The sequence below is a fragment of the Notolepis coatsorum genome (genome assembly GCF_963971535.1).
Source record: "Notolepis coatsorum genome assembly, chromosome: 7".
Classification (NCBI taxonomy): Eukaryota; Metazoa; Chordata; class Actinopteri; order Aulopiformes; family Paralepididae; genus Notolepis; species Notolepis coatsorum.
This window is the reverse complement of record NC_140171.1, coordinates 43,079,585-43,104,104: the sequence shown is the minus strand read 5'-3', so window position 1 is coordinate 43,104,104 and position 24,520 is coordinate 43,079,585. Positions and strand designations below refer to the sequence as shown.

The following is a 24,520-nucleotide window of genomic DNA, read 5'->3' as shown; positions in this document are numbered from 1 at the left end:
ACCCTTTCCCTGTGGGGAAGTTACAGACCTGGTGCATTATAATTAAAGCCTTTTGAGGTATTATTCTGGCCGTATAATTAAAGCCTTTTGAGGTATTATACAGGGTGAAGACCCAGACGTGGGTGATGAGTCAAACACAGTGAAGTATATTATCCCTGATATTAACCCAGAGGTGGGTGTATAATATACGTGTTTATGAGGTATTGAGTTACACACAGGAGCTATAGTAGGACTTCAGTCCATTCGACCACTCCTATTAAATAATTGTAACTGACAGTATAATTAATATAAAGACTTGAATGGGGTTCTGTGTGCGTGTCCATTCCTGTGCCCAGTATTAATTCTTTTGGTGTGGGTACGTTAATATAATTAACCCTTTCCTATTCCACCTTTCCCTCTTCATTGTAAGGTTTCTAGGGTCATTGAGGGAGGGTACTGCATGCGGGGGGAACTCAGAGTATTTAATTACAATTCAATCACAAGGTGTGGGAGGATTTAAGGAGCAACTGGGGGGAGTGGGAGCGTGTTAGGGAGTACTGCTGACCGCCCTGCTGCAGGGAAGGAAGACCAGAGTACCAGACCAGGTTGGTAAATCCCGGGCCCCATCCACTCACACTACCAGCCTCCAGTCGATGCCCCAGGCCCAAAGACGAGGGTGCAGTCAGACAGAGTTCTACTGTGTCCAGCTACCTCGTGACTGCCAGCAACCGTTCCCACGAAGCAGGGATAATCCACCCTGCTACACATACATGCATTGAATTGATTAACCTTTGGTTTATACCAGTGACACCAGTCATGTTAATCACCCTCTTGTTCATCATCAGATAACAGTGCTTGAACAGATAAATGCATATTCTCAAATTCATACATCAAATGTCAAAGGCTTGCAATTGCTCATTCATTTTCTCAAGTCACGTCCACGTCATCAAATCCGTCAAACAGCGCATCTCCTCTGACATTTTAATCCCAGTTACAATATCACAATAACGAGTGACAGTGATACAAATTCCTCAGAGACGCAGCAGCCGCCATCACCCCAGTCATCACACACATAATAAACCTCTCCATAAAACAGGGACACGTCCCCAAGGACTTCAAAATGGCAAGAGTGACCCCTCTGCACAAAAAGGGCAGCAAATTAGACCCAGGCAACTACCGCCCTGTTTCTATTCTTACCTCCATCTCGAAAGTCATGGAGAAAATAGTCTACGAACAGGTCGAAAAGTACCTGGCGGAAAAAAATCGAATCTACGAATTCCAATCTGGCTTCAGAACATCCCACTCCACTGACACATGCCTTCTCTATTTGAACGACCACATCAAACAAGAGGTGGACGCGGGCAAATACTGCGGCATGGTCATGCTGGACCTACAAAAGGCCTTCGACACTGTCAATCACTCCATTCTGATTGACAAGCTAAAAGCAATTGGTTTTGATAGTTTATCAGTGAGCTGGATGCAATCCTACCTGGAGGGGAGAGAACAGATGGTGGAGGTAAACAGTACTCTATCCCCTCCCCTCACAGTGAGCTGTGGTGTTCCACAAGGAAGCATACTAGGACCGCTACTGTTCCTAATTTATGCAAATGACTTCCCCATAACAGGGTTAACAGACGCATAGGTACGGTGGTTAGGAGTGAATTCACTTCTTAGTGCAGCGGCCTGTGTCGTCGCCCGCGGACGCGGGAGCCCCCTGTTCGACTCCCCCTCGGGACATTCTCATTTAACATCAAACACAACGCAGACCCAGTATGATCCGTCACAGTGGTGCCGTGACCCGGATGTCCTGAGGGGCGTGAGTTTAGGGAGGTGAGTGTAACGGGGAAGCCCGTGGGTATGTCCACAGTCACGGAAACAGGTGTGTTGACAAGTGACTGTGGCAGTGCGGGCTGGTAAATTAAACTCACTTCCCCATAACAGGGTTAACAGACGCATAGGTACGGTAGTTAGAAGTGAATTCACTTCTTAGTGCAGCGGCCTGTGTCGTCGCCCACGGACGCGGGAGCCCCCTGTTCGACTCCCCCTCGGGACATTCTCATTTAACATCAAACACAACGCAGACCCAGTATGATCCGTCACAGTGGTGCCCAGTGACCCGGATGTCCTGAGGGGCGTGAGTTTAGGGAGGTGAGTGTAACGGGGAAGCCCGTGGGTATGTATGTCCACAGTCACGGAAACAGGTGTGTTGACGAGTGACTGTGGCAGTGCGGGCTGGTAAATTAAACTCACTTCCCCATAACAGGGTTAACAGACGCATAGGTACGGTAGTTAGGAGTGAATTCACTTCTTAGTGCAGCGGCCTGTGTCGTCGCCCGCGGACGCGGGAGCCCCCTGTTCGACTCCCCCTCGGGACATTCTCATTTAACATCAAACACAACGCAGACCCAGTTTGATCCGTCAGAGTGGTGCCGTGACCCGGATGTCCTGAGGGGCGTGAGTTTAGGGAGGTGAGTGTAACAGGGAAGCCCGTGGGTATGTCCACAGTCACGGAAACAGGTGTGTTGACAAGTGACTGTGGCAGTGCGGGCTGGTAAATTAAACTCACTTCCCCATAACAGGGTTAACAGACGCATAGGTACGGTAGTTAGAAGTGAATTCACTTCTTAGTGCAGCGGCCTGTGTCGTCGCCCGCGGACGCGGGAGCCCCCTGTTCGACTCCCCCTCGGGACATTCTCATTTAACATCAAACACAACGCAGACCCAGTATGATCCGTCACAGTGGTGCCCAGTGACCCGGATGTCCTGAGGGGCGTGAGTTTAGGGAGGTGAGTGTAACGGGGAAGCCCGTGGGTATGTATGTCCACAGTCACGGAAACAGGTGTGTTGACGAGTGACTGTGGCAGTGCGGGCTGGTAAATTAAACTCACTTCCCCATAACAGGGTTAACAGACGCATAGGCACGGTAGTTAGGAGTGAATTCACTTCTTAGTGCAGCGGCCTGTGTTGTCGCCCGCGGACGCGGGAGCCCCCTGTTCGACTCACCCTCGGGACATTCTCATTTAACATCAAACACAACGCAGACCTAGTTTGATCCGTCACAGTGGTGCCGTGACCCGGATGTCCTGAGGGGTGTGAGTTTAGGGAGGTGAGTGTAACGGGGAAGCCCGTGGGTATGTCCACAGTCACGGAAACAGGTGTGTTGACAAGTGACTGTGGCAGTGCGGGCTGGTAAATTAAACTCACTTCCCCATAACAGGGTTAACAGACGCATAGGTACGGTAGTTAGAAGTGAATTCACTTCTTAGTGCAGCGGCCTGTGTCGTCGCCCGCGGACGCGGGAGCCCCCTGTTCGACTCCCCCTCGGGACATTCTCATTTAACATCAAACACAACGCAGACCCAGTATGATCCGTCACAGTGGTGCCCAGTGACCTGGATGTCCTGAGGGGCGTGAGTTTAGGGAGGTGAGTGTAACGGGGAAGCCTGTGGGTATGTCCACAGTCACGGAAACAGGTGTGTTGACGAGCAGTGATGCCAGTAACGCGTTATTGTAATCTGATTACTTTTCCCCGAAAATAGTAATCTAACGCGTTAATCTTTAAAAGCCAGTAATCTGATTGCAGTTACTTGTCCAAGTGGCTGTGCATTACTATTTCGTTACTATCTCATTATAAATTCATAATGCAGGCGGAATGCAGTATTTTATTTCGTTTTCAACAGTCAAAAATACATTTTGAGCTGTTTTTCTTTTGGGAGTGACGTGGTGTGGCAGTGAAAGGGTTAAATACAAGAATGTGTCCCGCGGCGTGACTGGTCCCTCTGTCTTTGAGTGACTCTGCTTTGGTCCAATCACATTCCCCATCCACAGTCTGCGAATCAGAGGCAGAGTAGGGCGGGTCTTCACAGCACGTCATGTGACATATGCGCCAATCGTGTGACAGCAGGGCTCCGTCGTCGGAGAATTCCACCCCAAAACGCTTGGCAAAATTAAAAGTGAAACCGCAAGATGACTTTTGCGGTTTCTGTTCAGAATTCCACCCCAAAACGCTTGTCTAAACGTAGCCTCAGTCACTACTTCACGGCGGAGGAAACAAAATACTGTCTACCGCTAAAAACAGCACATCCAATTGCATTGAAAGCATCTGGAATCACAACACTAGCCGACGCTTCGACTAGGTACAGGAGGGTTGATGGTGGCAGAGCAAAAGCTCTTATTTGCCAGATTTACAGTTAATTTACATGTTAAAGAGAGACTGATTGTATGTTTATAGAGAGACATTTATAAAAACAATTTAATAGTTACAGTTGATATAATTGAATAGTTCAGCCTGCATTTGTTAGATGTGATACACTGGTTTTGTAAAACCACTGGCTGGCTGCTCTAATGCTGTGAGCATCATAGACTGTTGCTTTACCATACTTGATGGTACAGAAGCTGAAGCACTAGTTTAACAATTTACGTTATGTGCAGAGAAACAAGTTAAAAACTATTTATGCACTTTCAATAAAGCGTTTAAAAAAAACTGTTGGGGGAACGACGACGACTTCGTAACCTAGTTACTTTCAAAGTAACTAAGTTACTCTGATAATCAAGTAATCAGTAAAGTAACTTAGATTACTTTTTAAAGGAGTAATCAGTAATCAGTAATCAGATTACTTTTACAAGTAATCTGTGGCATCACTGTTGACGAGTGACTGTGGCAGTGCGGGCTGGTAAATTAAACTCACTTCCCCATAACAGGGTTAACAGACGCATAGGTACGGTAGTGTGGGATATTTGTGGATATCCTGAAGAAGAATGTTCTCAGTCAACCGAGGTCAAGATAATATGGTTTATTATCCAGACAGATAGAAATATACATGAGTACATAGAGAGAATGGCTGAGGGCTCTCCCCAGGTGGTCAGCTGAAATCACCCAGGTAAGAAGACCTGGATTGATCTCGGGAGGAGACTTATATAGTTAACAAGGGGGGGATGTGGCCCCATTTGATAGGTCAAATGGGGGGGGGGGGGGATACAGGTTTGGGGAGAGGGGCACAGGATTGGGGAGAAAGGGGGGGGGGTTGTCTTATTCCACAGAGAGGGGGGGGGGCACAGGTAAGGGGACACAGGGGCGGGGAATATCTTTATATGAGGACATTATATTATACCACAGTAGTTAGGAGTGAATTCACTTCTTAGTGCAGCGGCCTGTGTCGTCGCCCGCGGACGCGGGAGCCCCCTGTTCGACTCCCCCTCGGGACATTCTCATTTAACATCAAACACAACGCAGACCCAGTATGATCCGTCACAGTGGTGCCCAGTGACCCGGATGTCCTGAGGGGCGTGAGTTTAGGGAGGTGAGTGTAACGGGGAAGCCCGTGGGTATGTCCACAGTCACGGAAACAGGTGTGTTGACGAGTGACTGTGGCAGTGCGGGCTCGTAAATTAAACTCACTTCCCCATAACAGGGTTAACAGACGCATAGGTACGGTAGTTAGGAGTGAATTCACTTCTTAGTGCAGCGGCCTGTGTCGTCGCCCGCGGACGCGGGAGCCCCCTGTTCGACTCCCCCTCGGGACATTCTCATTTAACATCAAACACAACGCAGACTCAGTTTGATCCGTCACACTCGGAACTAGGCAAAATCTGCATATGGCTCGCTGATAACAAACTATCATTACACATGGGCAAAACAGAGTCCATTCTCTTCGGTTCAAATAACAAACTCAGCAAGACCGACGGCTTCTCAGTTACAGTGGGTGACAATATTGTCACAAGGAAAGATGAAATTACCTACCTGGGCCCTCATTTATCAATTTTTCTCTAACAGCATTCTATTTTCATACGTAAGCACAGAATTTAGAATGTGTGCACGCACAAAAAAAACGGGACTTATCACACGTGCGTACACAGGTCCTACGCACACCTGTCTTGATAAATATGACTTTGATCCTACGTTTGAGCTTGTGCACTGTTTTAAGTATTTGCATACCAGAACCGCCCCGATTAACCATATACGGTAATGGAACACCCCCATGAAATGTGGAAAAGTGGACTAACCCGAGCGAACTCTGAGAGACTTCACTGAGAGCGAGATTGATCACCGAGGTCCAACCAACAAATTGAACGTATACAGCATTTCCCGTTGTGAACAATCTTATTTGGAAACATGACACACAGAATAATAGTATTTAGCGTTTTATTTTAAACAATATTTAATCGTATGATTATAGATATTTTTAGAGAATAAATAAATCCAATGAAGTTGCCAAGTTCACAGACAACTCTGCGCTCTAATGCCTATGTGCGCTCGTCATGAGCCCGTTCTGGTCAGAGTCATATGGCTTCAGTGGATAACTATGATCTGCATTTAAGTGAATATGAATGAGACTCCGGCCACCGGCACATTATCAGCCAAAATGCGCATCGCAGATTATCTGTACATTGACCAAGTGGAATCCCGTTCACATTACTGATTACTGATGGAGCAAACTCTGAGAGATTGTTCACAGAGGCGCTGCCGAACCAAGATATAATATGATGTGTATAATATAATGTGTGTAGAGGCATATGATACAATCTATTTTGTTGTTGGTATTAGGCAGCCTATATGAAGTACATATAATAGCAGCCAGCCCATAGCCTACATTATGCAACAGTAACTTGCGCATATAATAACACACAGCCCTGCGAAGCCTGCATACAGTAAACTAACTTGATCATTAATCTAGCTGTTGTATCTTTACGCTTATGAAAACATTAAATAATATGTATAGGCTATAGGCCGTCGCTTTAGCCTATATTCTCAAATTGCATTTAATGGCTGAATGAATGAATGAATGAAAACTTTATTTAACAGATTGCAGAATGGGTACAATACAGTACGGCTCAATACACACAATTGTTAAGGGGATGCAGACCAGAGAAATACTTTTGTCTTGTTTACATCAGGGTCCCCCAACTCGAGTCCTCGATATCCTCGCGGACGGACCAGTATACCTTTATATCATATCATATTCATATTCATATCATAGTTTACTCTATCAGCCTACCAGCATGTAATACGTTCTTTGTTAGAACTCAACTCGTTATTATTTTGCGCCTAGATTGCAGAAATACGGGGACGTTTTGATTTAGGCTTTGACACAGAATACAAGTCATGATATCACCCACACGATATATGCTCTGTGTCCAGAGCATGTATGCTTTTCATTCATTTAAGACACATTTATTGCAAGGGTTTTGTATACACATACACTCAACAAATAACCTCTGTCTGTTCTCGTTGCAATGCGTTTATATCGTGGGTGTTCATATGACTTGTATTCTGCTTACAGCTTCGGGGTTCCACTTATTACGTTTAACAATGGCAAAGCCTTTTAAATATAATCAAAACGTTCCCGTATTTCTGCAATATATGCGCAAAATAATAACGAGTTGAGTTACGCGGAGCACAGTCAGTGCTTATTTCCGCGTTGTAAAAATATTCTACCACCGGGCGCCAACTACGCATGGTCCGACCTGTGCTTAAATATACGCACAAAGTCAAGCACAAGTTCAAATTGATAAATCCCACACTTTGCTTAGAAATGATCGTACGCACGGCTTACGCACATATCTGTGCGTACGTCACGTTGATAAATGAGGGCCCTGGGTTCCATCCTAGAGGCAAATCTTTCCTGTGACAAAATGGCATCCAATGTAATAAAAAAAGTCAACCAATGAACTAGATTCTTGTACCAGATATCCTCTCTGGTAAACAAGAATACCCTGAAGACTCTGGCAGGAGCACTCATTCAAGGGTACTACGACTATGCTTGCACCTCATGGTACCAAAGCACCTCAAAGGCACTAAAAACAAGATTACAAACATCACAAAACAAACTAGTCAGACTACTACTTGACCTTACCCCTAGAACCCACCTCACCCCTGCACACTTTGACAACCTAGGATGGCTTAGAGTAGACGACAGAGTACAGCAACTTGCAATGGGCCTGGTCTACAAGATACACTATACGACTAAGGTACCCATGTACATGTCAAAATACTTCCCAAAGGTCAGTGAATACCACGACCACAACACCAGAGGAAGCTCAACAAATCATGTTAAACCCAGATTCGGCTCAAACAAGGGACTAAACACGTTTCCCAATTATGCCACATCAATGTGGAACGCCCTACCCAAAGCTGTAAAGGAATGTGAATCCCTACCCACATTCAAAACCACTCTTAAAGAGCACCTACGGGAGGCTGCAATTCGAAACTGGCCACCGTAAATGTCCAAACCCCCCACCCCCACCCCCTCCTAATAGACAGTCTCCTCCCCACCGCATGTATATATTCTCTCCCCGCCGTATATGTATATTTCTCTCCCACCCACCCACCCCCTCCTAATGTACAGTCCCCTCCCCACCATATGTATATACTCTGTCAGGATCTATGAGTAACAGTACTGTATATTTGAATACCGTATATGTCACAAATGTATCAGTACTAAATACCTATGTCCCTATGCCATAAATGTCATGTATGTTGAGTATGTCATAAATGTCAATATGAAATGAAAATGGGGGACCCTGATGTAAACAAGACAAACGTCTTTCTCTGGTCTGCATCCCCTTAACAATTGTATGTATTGAGCCGTACTGTATTGTACCCATTCTGCAATCTGTTAAATAAAGTTTTCATTCATTCATTCATTTTTCATTTCTACTCATTCATCCAAAACAAGACAGCAATTCTACTTCTGCATGCACCGGGATAATTGAGCTCATAGCACAGATTTGGAGTTGATAGAATGGACATTGCTGTTCTTAGGAAATGTTGCACATGGTGGAAATAATGGAAATGAACATTTCTAACATTAACATTTAGTGTATGTTTAAAGTTGATACATTGAGGCATGGTAGAATTTCACTTTATATTACAGCAGTATCCGTTTTTAACATTACAATTAGTGTTTGACACAATAGACACATGTTAAAGTCAAAGTCAACTTTGTCATTTTCCAATTTGTGCAAGACATACAGAAAAATTCAATTATGTGCCCCCCTTCCCACGGTGTATATAGAAAGAGACAATAAACACAAAAGTAACATAGGACACAATATACAACACAGAGGACTATGTACAATATAAACAGTACCTACAATTAAATTAATTAATGAATTAAATAAGAGGTAAAAGAGAACTTAGTGTAAATATTCCTTAATTTGTGTCAACGTTATAAAAATCCTATTGTATTCAACAAATTAATTATGATACACCACAATGTGCCCTTCATTTTATTCTAAATCTATGGCCTTGCGATTCCACGGCTGCGCAGTGCCGACAAGAGCAGGCGTTCCATCTCCTCTAACAGAAACACTGACACTTCCATTCATTTAATGCAGGGATGTACACAGCATTTCACTTTCAACCAGGTATCTGATTAATTTAATGTAGCAATTAGTAGTTCACCCATTCCTTGGGTACATACAGGTTTTGACCAGCAGATGGCAGCGACGAGGCAGCTCAGCAGAGAGCAGCTGTCAACAATATAATATATATATATATATATATATATATATATATATATATATATATATATATATATATATATATATATATATATATATATATATATACGAGGGGGAGGAGACTACATTGGGAGGGGGCGGGGGAGGGGGGCGGGGTGGGGCGAAATCTCCCGTTTTTTCAAATCCCAATGTTGACAGCTATGATTATGAAGTAGTGCATTCTAAAATGCTATATGTCAGGTTTTGGTCTGAGATGTTGGTGCTCTAGTGACCTCTAGTGGCTGAATCTGCGATTCATGCTAACTACTGAGTTACTCTTCTATTCGTTCCAAATAAACTGCTGTTACTGGATGATTTTGCCAGGAATGTCCTACCAGACACAAATGTTTAGAACAGCCCAGAACAGCAAATGTAAAAACATGAAGTGGTTATAGGTAGAATCACTATTGTGTTATATCAATTGGCGATTGAGAGTGGGAAAATAGACATTTATTTATATGACATTTTTTTAGATTATTACTTTAAAGGGGAGGTACACCCTAAAATATAATTCACATACAGTAGCCTATATTATTTCTATTATATTGTATAGCTTAATTTTGATTTGTGAACATGAACAAACCTGAAAGGCATGACTCTAGTGATGATGTCATCAAGATACTCTGTATAGACCGTGAATAGCACAATGAATGGAAGCGGACATGACCGGTTAGCCTTCCAGAGAGGTGTTAGTTGGACAATGCCTAGGCTAACCGGCCATGTCCGCTTCCATTCATTGTGCTAAGCTAGGCTAGCATATTTATTGTCTCTCTCTGGAGAAGATGGTAAGCTAATTTGCCAACATGTTGGTGTGTTCCTTGTTTAAGCAACTGTTTACCAAACAAGAGCCTCAAGACTTGAATTTGCGATGTCATCAAGTGTCATTGGTGACTGATTTTGTGGGCTCATAGAATTTTTGTTTGAGCTATTACATCCAAATTAGAAAAGGTACCCATATCTCTGTGAAATCACTATGGATACTGTAGTGTCCAGGGAGTTCCACTTTAATCCTTACTGCTAAATGGGCCTATAGCTTTCCCCCTTCCCTTTAGGTGAAACAAAAATGTTAATGCACTTTTCAGTAATACCTGTGAGCGCTTGTCTGAGCTTGACTCCTGTATTAACCTTAGTGCAACAACATGCAAATGCACGTGCACACATACACATACACACACGCACGCACGCACACAGACACACACACACCCACGGATAATGCAAATAATGCTGTACTCAAACTGTTCATGCAAATTCCAGAACCTAGTTCCATCATGTTTTGTTCCTCTGCCTCTTCTACTCTCCTTATGTATTTATTCTAAGCCTCTCTTCCATCATCTCCCTCTCTCTCTCTCTCTCTCTCTCTCTCTCTCTCTCTCTCTCTCTCTCTCTCTCTCTCTCTCTCTCTCTCTCTCTCTCTCTCTCTCTCTCTCTCTCTCTCTCTCTCTCTCTCTCTCTCTCTCTCTCTCCTGTTATCCTATCCATAGTTTACTCTGTTCCCTGTCTCCTTGTATTCCTCTCCCTCTCCTCTGCCTTGCCCTCTCCCTCCCTCTTTTGTTTTTCATCCTTCCCATCTCACCTTCCACCGTTCCCTTCCATCACACTCCCTCCACCATCTCTACTCTGCCCCCTCCCATCTCCCTCCCTCCTTCCCTCCCTCTCTCATAGCGGCGGATTAGGGTAGATTACAGTCTAGTCGATGCTAATCATGTTTATCCAGAGGGAGGGCGATCATTGGACTATGTGTGATTACAGACACTGGTATTATCTTACTCAGACATTTGCTTTTACCACATTTCTCAATCCGCACCATCTCTGTGGATCAAGCATATGGTTATCTCTGCTTAACTTTGTTTACAAGTGCAAATCCATGCATGGGCCTTTCATACAGTATGACAGTTTGTCTTCTTTTGTTTGGAAATACAAAGATCCATCTGTTTATAACAAGTGATGCGTGGACTCATTCCAGCCAAAGTTGCAAATATGATTAGAGAAACAGTTGTTTTTTCTAAACATAACTAACATATGTGATTATAGTGATTCATTTTGGTCTTGTGTTGCTGGTCCACAAGAAACGTGTAATTTAGGGGTAACTGGGTAACCTGACAATGTCCAATGTTTTATTATTATTATTTTTTTTAATCTTTTCCCCCCTCCTTTTTCTTCCGTTTTTCTCCAATCCCAATGTTAGTCGTTATGCCAATTCCCAATCCCCTTCCTGGTCGCTGCGCACCTACCCTGTAACGGTTCCAGGGAGGACAATGGAAACAGTGGCCACAATGTAAATTGTGGTCACAGTGGGAACAGTGGTCTCCTACCTGGTCTCCTACCTCCCTCTAGTGGCCAGATGACCCAAATGGTGCAGGCAATCATCACACCGATATTGACTATATTGATGAATATAATTAATGTTATTTCATGGTGTGTGTTATTGAATGTCCCTTCCCTTGTGTGATGTGTTTCCCCTGTCTGTTTGTGGTTTTGTAATTGCTTTTGTGTTTAGTTGGTTGTTGCGTGTTTTAGACTGGCCTGGCCAGGTGTGGCCACTTGTAATTAGTCTGTGTATATATGTGTGTTCGGTCTGCTTCTCTGTGTGGTGACATTCCTCCGTTAACCCTGTTCCTGTCGACGTCGTCCTTGCCCTGTAGTGTTGTACTGTCTAAGTAAGTGTATATTAGTGTTCCGTTTTGTTGCCTGTTTATTTTCGAGTTCTCAGTTCGATCCTTTTATGTTCTTTTGTAACGTGCCTTCGCCCATCTTTATGTTTGTTTATTTATCTGCTTCGTTACTTGTGTTTTTGGTCTTGTGACCTATTATCGATCTTGTGGTTCTTATAATAAAAAGAACACAGTGTTTGAGAAGAGCAAACTGCCGTCTCCGTTTCCTCCTTCCACTCCATTCCGCATATTGTGTTCTCCTTTCCTTCTCTCTCGCCACCCCATCATAACATACCCCCTACAGTCGGTCTGGGAGAGTGGAGGCTATCACCTGCTTCCTCCGACACATGTGTAGCCAATCAACCGCTTCTTTTCACCTGGCAGTGCGGACTCTCACTGAGAGGGTGTAACGTGTGGAAGGATCACACTACCCCCCTTAGATCCTTTCCTCGCTGAGCAGGCGCCCCGACCGAACTGTAGGAGTCGCTGTTTACAACGACCAGGACCCACCCACCGGCTTTCCCACCCTCTAACACATTGTGTTAGTACGACGGCCGGTCAAGCCGGAAGCAACGCCGAGAGCTGGGCTCGATACCAGTATATCCTACGTTGGTGGCGAGCACCTTGCCCACTGCGCCACCCGGCCGCCCTTGTCCCCTGTTTTTCATCTATCCACGGACATGGAGGCTGAATAAACAAGAATTTAATTGAATAGAACTGGATCTGATTGAACTGAATTGAAGGCCTTTGACGTGTTCCTCAGAGGAAAGGTTTTGGAAATGAACGCCCATAGGGTCGGTTCAGTTCCAACGGGCCATGAATGACGTGACTATGACCACAGTTTAACCATGGAGGAACACTTAGCCGCCACAGCGAATGGGTCGAATAGCGTTCACCACACTGACAATATTAAAGGAGGGCTAAACAAATGGACATTGATATCAGGTTTGTACTGTAGTGCACAGTCAGCAGACAGCCAGACAGAGAACAGAGTTGGATTCCATCAGAAGCAATGATACGCTTAACATTTAGCTGTGTGTGTGTGTGTGTGTGTGTGTGACTGTGTGTGTGTGTGTGTGTGTGTGTGTGTGTGTGTGTGTGTGTGTGTGTGTGTGTGTGTGTGTGTGTGTGTGTGTGTGTGTGTGTGTGTGTGTGTGTGTGTGTGTGTGTGTGTGTGTGTGTGTGTTGGGGGGCAAAGAAGGTGTGTGCGTGTGTGAGAGATAGCTGCATTCATATATGATTAAATTACAATGTGCATCACAGAGAGAGAGAGAGATTATGGGAGAGAGTAAAATGGAGGGAGAGGGAGAGATTTTTATTATGTAATCTAATCTAAGTGGCTATTTTTCTTGCATAAAACCTCCTCTGCCCTCTGTGAGACAGCCATCCTCATCTGTCTAAAAGCAGAGAGTGAGTCACACTGCAGGCACAGACGCACACTCCCGTGCACACGCACGTGCACAATCATAGTGAGTCAGCGTTGACGCTCACCTCAGTAATAAATAATGCAAAAGAGACAGGCATATAAACTGCTCAAATGACATCTAATGTTAGACGCAGTGGACAGAGGCATATGGGCATATGGTTAAACCTGATGGACACACACACGCACACACACACACACACACACACACACACACACACACACACACACACACACACACACACACACACACACACACACACACACACACACACACACACACACACACACACACACACACACACACACACAGACTGAATGACCTCCTCATCGACCAGAATATTATGAGCAGCTGGCCTGTGCTGAATAGGTGTGCTTTAACACTTGAAGGTGCAGTTTGCCTTTGTCTGAAGGGAACTTGTTACTTATTATTCAATAGATGTATTGACCAGGACATACAAGAGATTACTCTGATGAACCGTTTATAATGTGGTAGTGACAGAATCTCACTAATAGTTTCAACTACTCATTGGAGTAGCGGTTAGCGAAAAATTGCATGCCCACTGCTCCTAAGTAGTTAGGATGGGTTAAATACAGAGGGCAAATTCCTGGTACATGTAAAAATGTACTTGGCAATAAAGAGATTCAAATACATTTAAATATGAATTATATTACAGAGGGTGAAATATAGTGCACTGGGTTGCACTTCCAATACATTTGGGTAAAGTAGTTTTTAGAGAGAATGAAAACATGTCTACATTTCTATTTCTCAGTTTGGGATTTTTTCTTTGGTTTGAATCAGTGATTGGGCTTTTAAAAGAACACGCCAACATTTGGGGAAATCATCTTATCATCTTCTCCAGAGAGACATGAAGATAGATACCAGTTTCCTCTCTGTGCCTTCAGTAGAAAAACTATCTGGCTGCATGTTAGCCTAGCTTAGCACAATGAATGGACGTGGACATGGCCGGTTAGCCTATAGGCATTGTCCAATTAACACCTCTCCCGAAGGGAAACCGGTCATGTCCGCTTCCATTCATTGTACTAGGCTAACCAAACTGAGAAATAGAAATGTAGACATGTTTTCATTCTCTTGACATACTCACACTAGACAATAGGTAGATATGGGTTTTTCATTAATTTGCTATATTTTGTGGATATAAATGGTTTGCTTGTAAAAACAGATCTATATTCTAATGTACACACTGTGAAAGTTCTAAATAGTTTATCTTCCATCTACAGACAGAACCCTTCAAACATATGTGTGAATAAAGTTATATGGTCACACACACAAAAATCACAGATTGGGCCTTTAATGTTAAATGAATGTGTGAAACAACAAAACCTATTGTAATACAGCTATGAAATAAACACATTGAACCACTACAGCAGCCATCATCAAAAACATATTTCATAATAACCCACGTGGTTTGTTATTGGATAGTCCCTCTCTCTTTTTGGAGGGGGTGGGGTCACGGGGTGGGGGGTCATACCAGGCTATCTAGCACATGTGATTGAGAGCAATGGTTTCATTGTTAGCTGTCCAGGCGCAAGCGCTTAAAACAATGACATGTTCCAAGATTGTGTGAATTGCTTTCTCTCTTGTTTTTATTGTTTATGAGAGGAGACCGTCCACCTCTCTGTAGTGTGTACCTTATAGGGAAGTAGATAGGGCTAGGAACAGAGGGTGGCATTAAAGAGAGTACAAAAATCTATAGTCAATGTGTGTAAATTTGCTTCTCTGTTGACTGGAGTAGTCTCTTGATAATGTATTGGTTTAATATTGATGTTGAACTGAAATAGGGGAGATATCTATTTTTGTATAGAATAACATACACCGACAAAGCAAGTACTGTTCTGCAAATGTTGGTCAGTTTAACCCCCATGTAGATGGCATCTAAGTGCCAGAGGACATGAAGTACAGTATAGCCTATGTAATTGTGTGGGAGAGAGCTCACAGAATAGGCTACAAAGATTCCAATGTTTTAAACACTAACTTCACCCAAAAGAAACCCCTCTTTTCACACGCTTTCACAATCACACATACCACTTTCTAAAAGCAATATTGATTAAAGAAGGAACGTGAAACCGCATAACAAGCTCTAGGGACCATGCAGTCAAAGGCACAGCAACGACACAAATATGTATCTCCTCACAGAGTCAAGTCAAGTCAAGTCAAGTAATTTATTTATATAGCACGTTTAAAAGCCCAAGAGCCAACCAAAGTGCTGTACAATCAATGATTAAAATCAATGTCCTAATATAAAATACAAAAATACAAAAATACAAAAAGACACAGCAGGACAAGACAGTATTCAGAGAGTAGGACAGTAGGACAACACACGAATAGGGGAACAGATCACAGGACAGCACAGTCCAAGAAGACTCTTCTTGTGAGATTTTAATTGAGCATTTATTCTCCGGTGATATTATTTTTACGACGATCGCGCCACATTAAAACTGTTGGCGAGTTATTATTTTTCCGGTAATAACGGACTCATTCCTTGGGCTTGGCAGGTCTCCAACCAATGCGGCGCAGAGCGCTGTGTAGAGATGGGGAGGGAGGGAGGGGGCGACACAGAGAGCAAGGAGAGGCGCTGCTGCATCTACAGTAAGAACCTCTGGTATTCATCGGGGAGTCGTATCATGTAGGCTAGTGTACTGGGCTGGCTGTTGCTTAATTGTGCTTGTGTGCCCTCATTGCTGTTGTTAAGGGACCTTTCAGCTACGGAATCCCATTTATGATCAGATTGGTTAGCCCCTGCTTTCCGAAACGTATGGGGTAGAACAATATCATTTTTTTTTTACCATGGGACACTACTGGATTATATTTGCCACATCTTTCCTTCTGCTACCCTGTACAGGTAGGAACTACAGCATGCAGGTGCTATCTATGGGTTTAACCACAACAATCACCCCAATAGGTGACTTAATTATTTAAAATAACGGTTGGTTAATTAATGGTGACCAGGAGGTGATGGCACTGTTTGGCTAAATCTGTCACCACGATCACGCACGCAGTTTTATCTACGGCTATCATTAGGGTTCCTTCCCACACGCTTTCTTGGAATACGTGTTTGATGTTTACATAGTTAAATATTCAACGGTAAGCTGCTCGACCTGTTGGCTCATTTCATTACGTCCGGGTCCCCTGGGCAACAGGTGTGTGTGTGTGTGTGTGTGTGTGTGCACCTATTTGCGTGACGTGAGCAATTTATTATTTATTATGGTGAAATTACATTGCGCGCCTTCTCACGCTGCCTGAGGTGTAGGCCATTATACTATAATAGTCTAGACTAAATTGACCAAACACAGGAGTTTTTGTTTGGTCATCATGGGGGACCCTGATGTAAACAAGACGAACGTCTTTCGGTCTGCAAACTCTGCATCCCCTTAACAATTGTGTGTATTGAGCTGTACTGTATTGTACCCATTCTGCAATCTGTTAATACAGTTTTCAATCAATCAATCAATCAATCAATCAATCAATCAATCAATCAATCAATCAATGGGTTATCGTCTGGTTTTACCGTTTGACTCTTTATTCCTGATTAATTGAAAATGGGGGACCCTGATGTAAACAAGACGAAAGTATTTCTCTGGTCTGCATCCCCTTAACAATTGTGTGTATTGAGCTGTGTATTGTACCCATTCTGCAATCTGTTAATAAAGTTTTCAATCAATCAATCAATCAATCAATCATTCAATTACATACAATGACTTAATGAAAAATAGAAACTATTGACAGTTATGGCTGCTACGCTACAGTAGCTACAGGAGGCCAGTAACATGGAATATAGAGTATGTGGGCCATATTCTACTTAGTAGAATTCTCTCCTCCTTTGTGTGCATCTTTGCTGTACTGCCTGGCCCGAAGGCACAACAGTCACATGGATGTTCTGTTCTTGGAATGGAGCCGCATCCTGTGAAAATCTACAAAAGAGGAAGCAGAGACTCTGCTTGTGACGCAGATGTTCACATAGCCCCCCTCCCTATTGATGGTTTGGGTTCTTGATGATTACTCAGAGGTAGAAAGGTCATTATTGATCCTTCAATGAGCCATGGTCGTCATGATAGTAGCCTGCCTTAAGAGGTTGCACTCTGTTCTATTCTGCTGTTGTCTACTGCTGAACAGACAAGTTCACCTGAGGGGCTGGGATCCGCCTCTAACAAACACGCTTATACAGGTGCAGCTCAATACATTTGAATATCGTGGAAAAGTCTATATATTTAGCTGTATTGATGCAGTCATTTGTGCAAAAGGAGCCCCAACCAAGTACTGAGTGAACATACATGAACATACTTTTCAGAAGGCCGACATTTCTATATACAAAAGAAAAATAAATTTATTTTTAATTTTGTATTGGTGATACAGAAGTTTGGGCGCATGAGCTGTAAGACATAATCATCTAAATTAGGTAAAACAAATAAAGGCTTGAAATGTTTCACTTTGTGTGTAATTAATCTATAATCTACGAGAGTTTCGCTTTTGGAATTGAATTACTGAAATAAAATAACTTTTCCACGATATTCTAATTTATCGAGCTGCACCTGTAAGAATACAAAAATTTGAATTTATAGAATTTATATAGAATTTAAAATCAGAAAGCAAGGGAAGTCATGTTTATTTATATAGCACATTTCATACACTGCTCAAGAAATACAAGGAGATCATAAAGAACATAAACCATACGCCCACCATACATAACATGCTCAGTGTGTCCTCTGTTCAGAGATGTATCACAACATAACCTAAACAATACCTACACCATAACATGCTCTGTGTGTCCTCTGTTCCTCCAGGCTGGTCCACTCCGGTCATTTCCCCCAATGGGCCTCACACGGTGGTTCCCAGGGGCGGGAGGCTGGAGCTGCGTTGCCACGACGATGACGCCACAGCGGGGGTAATGTGGCAGAGGGAGAGGCCCCGGAGGCTGGACGGAGAGGTGGAGGAGGGGGGAGTGGTTTATATCAAGGTGTCCGCGGCACAGGCCTACCACATGGGCCGTTACGTGTGTGTCAACAACAACACACTGGAGCACCGCTCCATTTATGTCTATGTGAAAGGTGAGTCTGAGGTGGGGGATGGTGTGTGTGTGTGTGTGTGTGTGTGTGTGTGTGTGTGTGTGTGTGTGTGTGTGTGTGTGTGTGTGTGTGTGTGTGTGTGTGTGTGTGTGTGTGTGTGTGTGTGTGTGTGTGTGTGTGTGTGTGTGTGTGTGTGTGTGTGTGTGTGTGTGTGTGTGTGTGTGTGTGTGTGTGTGTGTGTGTGTGTGTGTGTGTGCGTGCGTGCGTGTGTGTGGCTACCTTTTACTCTAATGATATTTGTTTGTTTTGATCTGTAGCCTATAGGTTAATGATATGTGCTTCTCCCTATATATAAAATCAGTCTCTCTCTCTCTCTCTCTCTCTCTCTCTCTCTCTCTCTCTCTCTCTCTCTCTCTCTCTCTCTCTCTCTCTCTCTCTCTCTCTCTCTCTCTCTCCCCACCTACCCTTCAGACCGCCTCAATGCCTTCCAGCGGACCATGGTGGACGGCATACTGGTCCGTGCTGGTGAGAACTGCACCATTCCCTGTCTGGTCACTGACCCTGACGTCACCCTGCTGGCCTTGGAGACCTGCGACGGGCGCCCTCTGCCCTCCAACCTGCATTACCATAGCAACCCCCAGCGAGGCATCGTCATCACCAACTCCAAGGAGGAGTATGAAGGCTGCTATGTGTGTGTGGGAAGTCTCGGCAGGGCCACAGTGAAGTCCAGCCAGTACACGGTGGACGTGCGACTCGGTGAGTGAGAGAGAGAGAGAGAGAGAGAGAGAGAGAGAGAGAGAGAGAGAGAGAGAGAGAGAGAGAGAGAGAGAGAGAGAGAGAGAGAGATCTTTATTGATAATAAACATAATATACATATAGAGGCCCACCATTATCAAAGGGATAAAAACGCAAGAAAGCTTACAGCTTACAGCTCCATTGCGGTCCTTTAGATGTCTGTGAGTAATATGCACTGGTGAGTGTATGCCTCATCTAACCCTAACTATCCTTACTGTCATGTGTTAGGGTGGCGTCTAGGTTGGAACCCAAGAGCAGAACATAAGGCACAGGAGAATGAGGCGGTTTAGGGTATTTAATTAGGTACCAGGCATTGACAAGGTGAAATAATGAAATGTACAGAAGCAGGTCACTCCATGTGATCCCAGGCAGCGTCCAGGCTGGAGACGTCCACGGGTGTGGAGTAGTCCGGGGTTGTGCGATCCTACACACAGAGAGCAAAGTTAGAACAGGGCAGGTTCAGATTGATTGATTGAAAATGTTATTAACAGATTGCAGAATGGGTACAATACAGTACCGCTCAATACACACAATTGTTAAGGGGATGCAGACCAGAGAAAGACTTTCGTCTTGTTTACATCAGGGTCCCCCATTTTCAATTCATCATAACATATATGACATACACGACATACAGATAGACAGTACTGCTACATCTATACATTTATGACATACCAGATTTACAAATACAGTACTGTTTGTGATACAAAAAGAGTCTATAAAAGAGAGTATATACATTTGAGGGGGAAGAAACTGTACATTGGAGGAGGTTGGGTAGGTGAGGTTGGGGGTAACTGTACATTGGAGGTGGTTGGGTGGGTGGGGTGGGTGGGGGGGTTGGGTAGGCGGGGTGGGGGAAACTGTACAACTGTACAAGAAAAACTGTACATTGGAATATCGACAAAACCTTACTTGGTTCCAAGAAAAGGGTCTCATGTATTATTGGGTTAGGACATTTACTGTACATTGGAGGGGTTTGGGTTAGGACATTTACAGGGGCCAGTTTCAAATTGCAGTCTCCCGTAGGTGCTCTTTGAGAGTGGTTTTGAAAGTGGGTAGTGATTCACATTCCTTTACAGCTTTGGGTAGGGCGTTCCACATTGATGAACATGATTTGTGGAGCTCCCTCTGGTGTTGTGGTCGTGGTATTCACTGACCTTTGGGAAGTATTTTGACATGTACATGGGTACCTTAGTCGTGTAGTGTATCTTGTAGACCAGGCCTATTGCAAGTTGCTGTACTCTGTCGTCTACTCTAAGCCATCCTAGGTTGTCAAAGTGGGCAGGGGTGAGGTGGGTTCTAGGAGTAAGGTCAAGTAGTAGTCTGATCAGTTTGTTTTGTGATGTTCGTAATCTTGTTTTTAGTGCCTTTGAGGTACTTTGGTACCATGAGGTGCAAGCATCGTCGTAGTACCCTTGAATGAGTGCTCCTGCCAGAGTATTCAGGGTATTCTTGTTTACCAGAGAGGAGATCCGATACAAGAATCTAGTTTGTTGGTTGACTTTTTTGATTACATTGGATGCCATTTTGTCACAGGAAAGATTTGCCTCTAGGATGGAACCCAGGTATGTAATTTCATCTTTCCTTGTGACAATATTGTCACCCACTGTAACTGAGAAGCCGTCGGTCTTGCTGAGTTTGTTTTTTGAGCCGAAGAGAATGGACTCTGTTTTACCCAGGTGTAATGATCTACACTGTAGGTCGGATGTAGAATGTAGGAGTGCGGAACAAACGGACTGCCAGACGGTTGTTAGATGCAATACACGTGAAGTGCAATGTTTACTTCCACTTCCTTAATACAATCTAATATGTCATCACGTCAACCCGTGTGAGACTACATACACAACGTCAATGCCCTCTAACCACACCCTGTGCATAACATTGAACGTGGATGTGACAGAATGTGAATGTGAATTCTATTGTCCATTATTGTCCCCCACATGCGTCCCCCCCAGAATTCACAAGAACTGGCAGCATGAGCCGTTGAGGACCCAGTAAAATCCTGCCGAAACGGCTTCGGGTGTCCAGAGTCTGTGTAGCGACGGGAACACCCTGTGTCATGGTGGAACCCGTAGACCCCGGAGGGTGGTCTGAGGTTTTGATGGCCGGAGGGCGGCTGTGCCGCAGCAGCTGAGCTACAGGAACCAGACGGTCCAGGTCCACATGAGCTGGTTTCAGACGGTCCACTGAAATGTGGTCCGGTTTCCCTCCTATTTCAACTACAAATGACTTGTCCCCTGTTTCCAGAACACAAAAAGGCCTCTCATATGGTGGCCGTAGTGGCGACCGATGGGCATCATGGCGGACAAAGACGTACTTTGCTGTATGGAGATCAGGTGGAATATAATGTGTTGTGACGTAGGCACCGGCCTTAATACCTTGGCATTGTCCAGGAAAACAGACCGTTGGTGGCCAGCAGTCCAAGGCGTTGTGGTGTTGGGTATAAAATCCCCAGGGACTCGCAATGGCTGCCCATAAACCAGTTCGGCTGAGGAGGACTGAAGATCTTCCTTAGGGGCTGATCGGAGGCCCAGCATGACCCACGGAAGTCTAACCCACCCATTGTCCCGGAGACTGGCCCTGAATGTGGCCTTCATTGACCTATGAAACCTCTCGCACAGTCCATTGGCTTGAGGGTGATAAGCTGTTGTGCGGTGCAGCTTCACCCTGAGACCCTGGGCCACAGCATTCCAGAGCTCCGATGTGAACTGAGGCCCTCAATGGAGCACCAAAACGGGCAACCCAGGTGCCGATGAATGCTCGTGCAATGTCGGCAGGGAGCGGCCTCTGGCCAACGCTCATAGTGGCCCCAGTGTCGCACAAAAAACGCCGCCCAGAAAGTGTGTCTCTAATAAATAATAAACTGCCTTCATGGCCAACACTCATGGCAGCTAGCAGGTGCTGGCCCTCTCTTTTCCAGACACCTTGGCATGGGGGTAGTTACATGGGGGTTGGCATCTTCTAGCTTTAGAACCAAACTGTGCACTGTGGGAGGAAAACATAGGGAGATAAAATACAGTAATCTTTTTTTGAAATACCTTAAAATGAAATAAAATCAAACTAAGATAAATAAAATATAATTAAACCCAGGTTCTGCTTCTCCTGATCCAGCTCTTGACTTTGACTTTAAAAGTGGAATAGGGGCTAATTAACTTAAGGTCTGCTGGGGAGGGGAGGGTTGAGTTTTAACAAGCCTTTATCATGCAGTTGTGACACCTATGCATTATCAGAGACCACAGTCACAAACGATAGGTTATGTATATAACCTAGTTATATGAGTATTGGCTGAGCGTCCCGCTCAAGCCTATTGAGATACCCCTTATCTCCTGTACCTACTGTACTCCACCACGAACACAACTTATACACCCACACCTGACCGGGTCCCGCCTCTATGGAGGCGTAGCCTATAAGACCATGGTCCTGGTCACCAAACGCCCTTCCTCGCCAAAATCCCGTTCCAGTAAAAGATCCCTCAAAAGGGAACTCAGGGCCGATTAGAGCGGGACGCTCAGCCAATACTCATATAACTAGGTTATATACATAACCTATCGTTATATTTCGTATGGCTTATCGCGTCCCGCTCAAGCCTATTGAGATATGGGTTAGAGCGGACGCGAGACCCGACAGATGTACCCCCTGAGGACCCGTAAGCCCACATCAAGGGGTGCGGGGAGCCCTGTCACCCCATCCTTCCTAACGAAGGGGGGGCGCAGTCAACTCCACCTGAGTGCGAACAAGAGGGAACTAGAACCCCTTGAACACACAGCACAGGCGGAACCACGTGTGACCTAACACACTGTGGCCCATACCCACACACTCCTGCTACCCTACCAAAGGACGGGAAGCAGGAAAGGCCACAGACCCCAGAACCGCCTGGAGACAGAACCCCCCGGTCATGTCCATGAGGTAAAACCTTACAAAGGGGCCCGGGGAGGACCATGATCCTCCACCGAAGCCCCACCCAGGAGAGCGGCAGAGGCAGCCACCCCACGAGTGGAGTGCGCCCTGACGCCCCCAGGGGGATCCTGCCCAGCCAACGTGTAGCAGAGGGCAATGCCCTCGCACAACCAATGGGACAGGCGTTGTTCGATAGTGCCTTACCGGCATGAGAACCACCGTGACAGACAAAAAGCTGAACGGTGACCCTGAGGTCCTGAGTACGGCTGAGGTAATTCCCAAAGCATGGACCGGACATGACAGGTGAAGGCCCGCATCTAACTCACTACCGTGAGGAGGCGGATGAAACGCCTGAACCACAATATCCCTGGAGCGGAAGAACTCCGGATATTTACAGGCACGAAGGCAGGATTAGGCCGCAGAGTGGCACCGCAATCGGACGAAAGACAGGCACTCTGGATGTACCGAGAGAGCACAAAGCACACCCACGCGTCAGCGGAGGTGACGGCCAGCAAGAACGCGGTCTTGAACGACAGCTGTTCCAACGGCGCCTGCTCGAGTGGCTCAAACGGGGCCAAGGACAACCGACCGAGGACCAATTGAAGATCCCAAGTCGGAGCCAAGGAGCGTTGCACCGGCTTAACGCGTCGAGCGCCAAGCAGGAAACGCTTCACAAGAGGGTGGCTGAACAAGACATCCCCTCAAATCCCTCATGATAGGAGGATATAGCTGCTGCATATACCCTCACTGTCGAAGCCGACAGTCTATCAAGGAGAGACTGGAGGTAACTAAGGACAGCATCCAGGGGGCAGGAGACTGGGTCCCGGCCCCCCGCCTTACACCACACTTGGAACATACGTCAACATACGTCAACAAGCGTGACAGTGGAGGGAGCATGCGCATTCCGGACGGTAACACCATCAGGATCAAGAACGTCGTATCGTCCGTCCTGATCAACACCGTTTGAGGACCAGAAGGACCGCTTTCAACACCAACACATTGAACGTAGCGCAGACCGGGCAGCATGGTTTGCCAGCTGCCCCCTACTGCGTTGGCCCGACGCGTCACCAGCGAGGGAGGCGTCGGTAAAAAACGTGACGTGAGACAGCGCCGTAACCGTCCTAGGACAACACGCTCTGAGAGGGATGCCCATAGCCCTCCAACCGTCGACTGGGAAGAGGAGTACTCTACTTCCAGTCTACAGCAACCCCAGGCTGGTAGGGACCTGCCTGGTACGAGACCTGACGATCCA

The 24,520-nt window shown here is 45.3% G+C and overlaps 1 protein-coding gene across 4 annotated transcripts in view; it reads left to right on the top strand.

Moving 5' to 3' along the window:
* Window positions 1–16,221: 16,221 nt before the first annotated feature.
* kitb (KIT proto-oncogene, receptor tyrosine kinase b) overlaps window positions 16,222–24,520 on the top strand; it is a 50,609-nt gene continuing 42,310 nt past the window's right edge. For all 4 annotated transcript variants that reach the window (XM_084319134.1, XM_084319133.1, XM_084319132.1 and 1 more), the window contains exons 1-3: window positions 16,222–16,418; window positions 18,358–18,621; window positions 19,051–19,335. In XM_084319134.1, the coding sequence (XP_084175260.1) occupies window positions 16,364–16,418; window positions 18,358–18,621; window positions 19,051–19,335 (604 nt within the window). In that variant the 5' untranslated portion in view covers window positions 16,222–16,363. The remainder of the gene's footprint in view (window positions 16,419–18,357; window positions 18,622–19,050; window positions 19,336–24,520) is intronic.